Source organism: Nestor notabilis, unplaced genomic scaffold, assembly GCF_000696875.1.
Source record: "Nestor notabilis isolate BGI_N333 unplaced genomic scaffold, ASM69687v1 scaffold28050, whole genome shotgun sequence".
Lineage (NCBI taxonomy): Eukaryota > Metazoa > Chordata > Aves > Psittaciformes > Psittacidae > Nestor > Nestor notabilis.
In genome coordinates this window covers 7070-10701 of record NW_009911245.1, presented here as the reverse complement: position 1 = coordinate 10701, position 3632 = coordinate 7070, and the positions used below count along the sequence as shown (strand labels likewise).

Genomic DNA, 3632 nt, shown 5'->3' with positions numbered 1-3632 from the left:
AACGCTGGAAGAGTAGAATTCCTCCTTTTCCTGCTACCTTTTAAACATATGGTTATCCCCTAAGTAATGGGTAGCTCTTAAATCCTCTTTAATTTGGCAAATGACCAAAGGAGATCCTTTCCTTGCCCCATGCATTTCGTCTTGTCCCTCTGGTAGTCCATAGCTTACTCTCCATGGTCCAAGTTAATTTGTTTTAATAATTGCCTTCCTCCATTCCCTTTGGAATTCCCTTTGGGGGCACTTTGCTACCACCAGGTGAACAGGAACTTGTAGAAGAAGTCATGCGATTTGAAGCGAAACCCTTTTTCAGCAACATGGGGCTGAAAGGCTATTTTATACCCTTTGGCTTCAACATCCATTTGAATGCAGTCCAGCAGATCAGAAATACTCGGCGTTGCCTTCCAGGGACCAAACTTCACCACGGACTTCTTATCCATGTCCAAGCTGCTCAAGGCATCCTGACATCTGGCTGCATCCTCCTCGGTTCTGACCACGCACACGATGACGCTGGAGCGGCGCGATGCGACCGCCTCTGCCCTGGCGATGCGGATCATCAGCTCGATGTTCTCACTGTAGTTGGGCACACGAGCCAGAAACTGCTTCCTCGCCACGAGCTCCCCAAAGATCTGTGGGGAGTCCTCAAGCTGCTTGATCAAAGGCTCGATGTCGTAGAACAACGCCTCCTTGTAGACATCCTGGATGCACTGGGTGGGCACTTGGTTGCTGCGCAGGTACTCCAAGATGTATTTGAAATAGGTGCCTGGCCTGTCGATGAAGAACCTCCCTTCGGAGTCAGTCCTCAGTTTGGGCTGGCCGGTGAACATCTCTGCCAGCTTGGAGCCAGGGTGCTTCTTTAAGGTGCTCAGTGTTGTTGTGTACATCTCACCACCGACATTTAACTCCACGATTGGAGACAACTGCAAGAATCACAAGGGGACAAAAAGCCATGTGTGTTACCTGTGTGAGGCTGTCAACATGGAAGCGTCAAGGGAAAAAGGGTGATTGCTGCTGGAAGTGGGAATGATGGTGTGAGGAGCAGTATGAGCTCCCAGCTCTTGGGGATCAGATGGGAACAGCCACCCCATTTATTGCTAAAATCAGATGCAGGATGTTTATACAGCCCTCTTAACCACAGCAGCAGAGACCTGGACATTTCTGAATGGCCAAGTCCTCACCACATCTTTAGGATGAAGGAAATCTGGGATTAGTTCACTTTTTGGCAGTGGGGAATAGGGACAAGAACACTGCCCAGGGAAGCTATCAGTGACTACAACACAGGCCCCTCTCCTTCCAGCGAGAGCAATCTGTGCGCTCTCGCTCTCCCCATGTGAAGAGAGACAAAGACCTAAAGCTGTGCAACTCCATTCTTCTCATCTGAGCTGGTGTTTCCTCTTCAAAGGAGGAACTAGAGCCCTGGGTGGAATCTTCTACTTGTCAGGGAGTTGAGTTATAAATACTAAGGAAGGCACAAAAATCCAGCATGTCAGAGGTGGAGGACAGAAGCTGTTCAGCAAAGCACTTGAAAAAGATGTGATAGCTTAGCTAGGAAGTAAAAGAAACCATTCATGCATCTGACATGGATTTAAGAAGGAACAATGTAAAGCTTGGCTTTTTGTTTGGATTTATTTCATTTCATCATGCATTAACACCACTGCTATCTGAAACACATTGGAGGAGGCTTGAATGCCTAGAAAGCTGGACGGGGCGTCCAGTCTGACCTTCCTGCTGGTCCAGTGCTGCAGAGTTTTAACAGCATCACTTTCCGCTTGGTCACTTTTTACAGTACTCAGCACTGTAAAAAGAACTGGAGGAAAAGGAGAGGGAAGAAAAGAGGCAGTTGTTTTCCCTGCTGCTGTAATCAAGTCACATGCCTGCCCAGGACCACACCTGCCATTGGGAAGGTGTGAGTCAATAACAACCCGTTTTTTCCAGGAGCTCCCCTGCTCTTTCTGGGATGTGCTCACGCCAGGATCTGCCTCAGTGCTTCAGTCACATGCCTGAAGTGAAGCGTGTGCTGAAGTGCTCAGCTGGATCCCAAGGGCCGGACGCACGGGGTGACGTGAGCTGATCTCCGGCCAAGAGAAGGGGGAGCTCCTGCTGCCCTCTCCCTTTCCATCCTTGTGCCTGCTTCTGTTGCTCACTTTGTGCCTCTCTGTCATCTTACTGAGCCGAACTGGCTCACGGAGGATTTAACAAGCACCCGAGCTGGCAAAGGGAAGGGACCAGGAACTGACAACATGGAGCAGGGGGAGACCTTCCCTTTAGACAGCAGCAAGCTATCAGATTTAGCAGCAATTGGCTCCCAGCCTCAGCAAGGCAGAGAAACAACAGGAGATTCAGGCCAAAGACCCAGCTGGAATATTCCTTTGCCTAAGTGTGGGTGGCTTCATCTCGGGGGCAATCAGTTACACTAGGGGCAAGGAGACATAAATATTAATTCTGTCTGGGACTATCTTGTGATTTCCACCCACTAAAGAACACGACCCAGAGCTGTTTCTGTAGGAAATCTGCCATTAGTCGAAGTGCCAACAACAGCTTTTCCCTGGCAGGGTTCATTTGACAGAAGGGTCTCCTGCTTTGGAGCCTCTGCTGCTTTCCAGATGTTTCATGCTGTTGGTCAGTAACACAAATGGATCAAATCTCCTTCATTAATAGCCAAATTAACCTTATATTCTCAGATCCAATGGTTTTGGCCTGGGGAGCCAGACTGGTTCCCAGCAGATGGAGAGCACTGGCACCAGCTGATTCCCAGCTCTGTCATTAGGGAGGTGGCACTTTGGAAAGTCATTCCACCTATTTGTGCCCCAGTTTATTAATCTACAAAACAGTTACTTCCTTGGGGGAGCATTTTGCAACCTACACCTGAAAACGCACCACAAGAAGGTTGGATGGGAGAGGTCTGGGGGAGAAGCTGTACAGCTACAACAGAGAAGACAAACTGGTTAACAGTGGCCTGAGGGCAGAGGAGAGGAAAAGGAAAATGTCTGATCTCATCACTGATTTCTGCCTTGTCTTATGCTGCTTGTCTGAGATTGCCTCATGTTTTCCTTAGAGCTAGAAAAACGACTGCTCCCACCTGATGATTCAACACAGGCCATTGCTTCATTAGAGACTCTGAGAACTGTTGAAACCCCCTCCCAAACCTCACAGCGGGGTTTTATTTAGGGATCTGAGCAATTAAAGTTCATATTAAATTAATTCCACCTCTCGTCAAAGGAGAAGAAGAACCACTCTGCTTATTTGTTATTAGCAGAGCTATGCCTGACAGGCCAGGGTCAGACACAGCTTTTCAGCTACAGTCCTCTTCTTGCTCACACATCTGGCAAGCTCTGCTGTCTTTACAATAACAGATGGGGGGGGAAAACCCACTCTAAAGTAGCCCGAAGGGAATGCTTTGATCCCACAGGACACTGCCCTCGAGCTCATACCTTACTCACCTTATGCAGGCTGCCGGTGACCTGCTTCCCAAGGGGTTTGTGCTCCGACGAAATGCTCATCTCCTCCGGGAGCTGACTGTGTAGAACCCTGCTGCTCAGTGCTCGGGTCCTGCCCCACACACAGGATGGCTCCTCACTGTCCTCCAGTCCTCGCTCACTTGGTTTTCCTTGGTTGGGTCAGGTTTTCCCAAGCTC

General features: G+C 49.2%; 1 protein-coding gene across 1 annotated transcript; it reads right to left on the bottom strand.

Moving 5' to 3' along the window:
* Nucleotides 1-245: 245 nt before the first annotated feature.
* KCTD14 (potassium channel tetramerization domain containing 14) lies at nt 246-3632 on the bottom strand. The gene is made up of 3 exons (XM_010013878.1): nt 3568-3632; nt 3438-3500; nt 246-917 (listed from the first exon to the last, which is right to left on the bottom strand). Exons 2-3 carry the CDS (start codon nt 3495-3497, stop codon nt 246-248), a joined length of 732 nt encoding a protein of 243 aa, XP_010012180.1. The 5' UTR covers nt 3498-3500; nt 3568-3632.

What these genes read in the sequence shown, in the direction of transcription:
- KCTD14 (XM_010013878.1), bottom strand. Translation starts at nt 3,497, where the DNA reads ATGAGCATTTCGTCGGAGCACAAACCCCTTGGGAAGCAGGTCACCGGC. An exon ending in TCACCGGCAGCCTGCATAAG is followed by an intron (nt 918 to 3,437) that starts GTGAGTAAGGTA and finishes TGATTCTTGCAG; the next exon opens with TTGTCTCCAATCGTGGAGTT.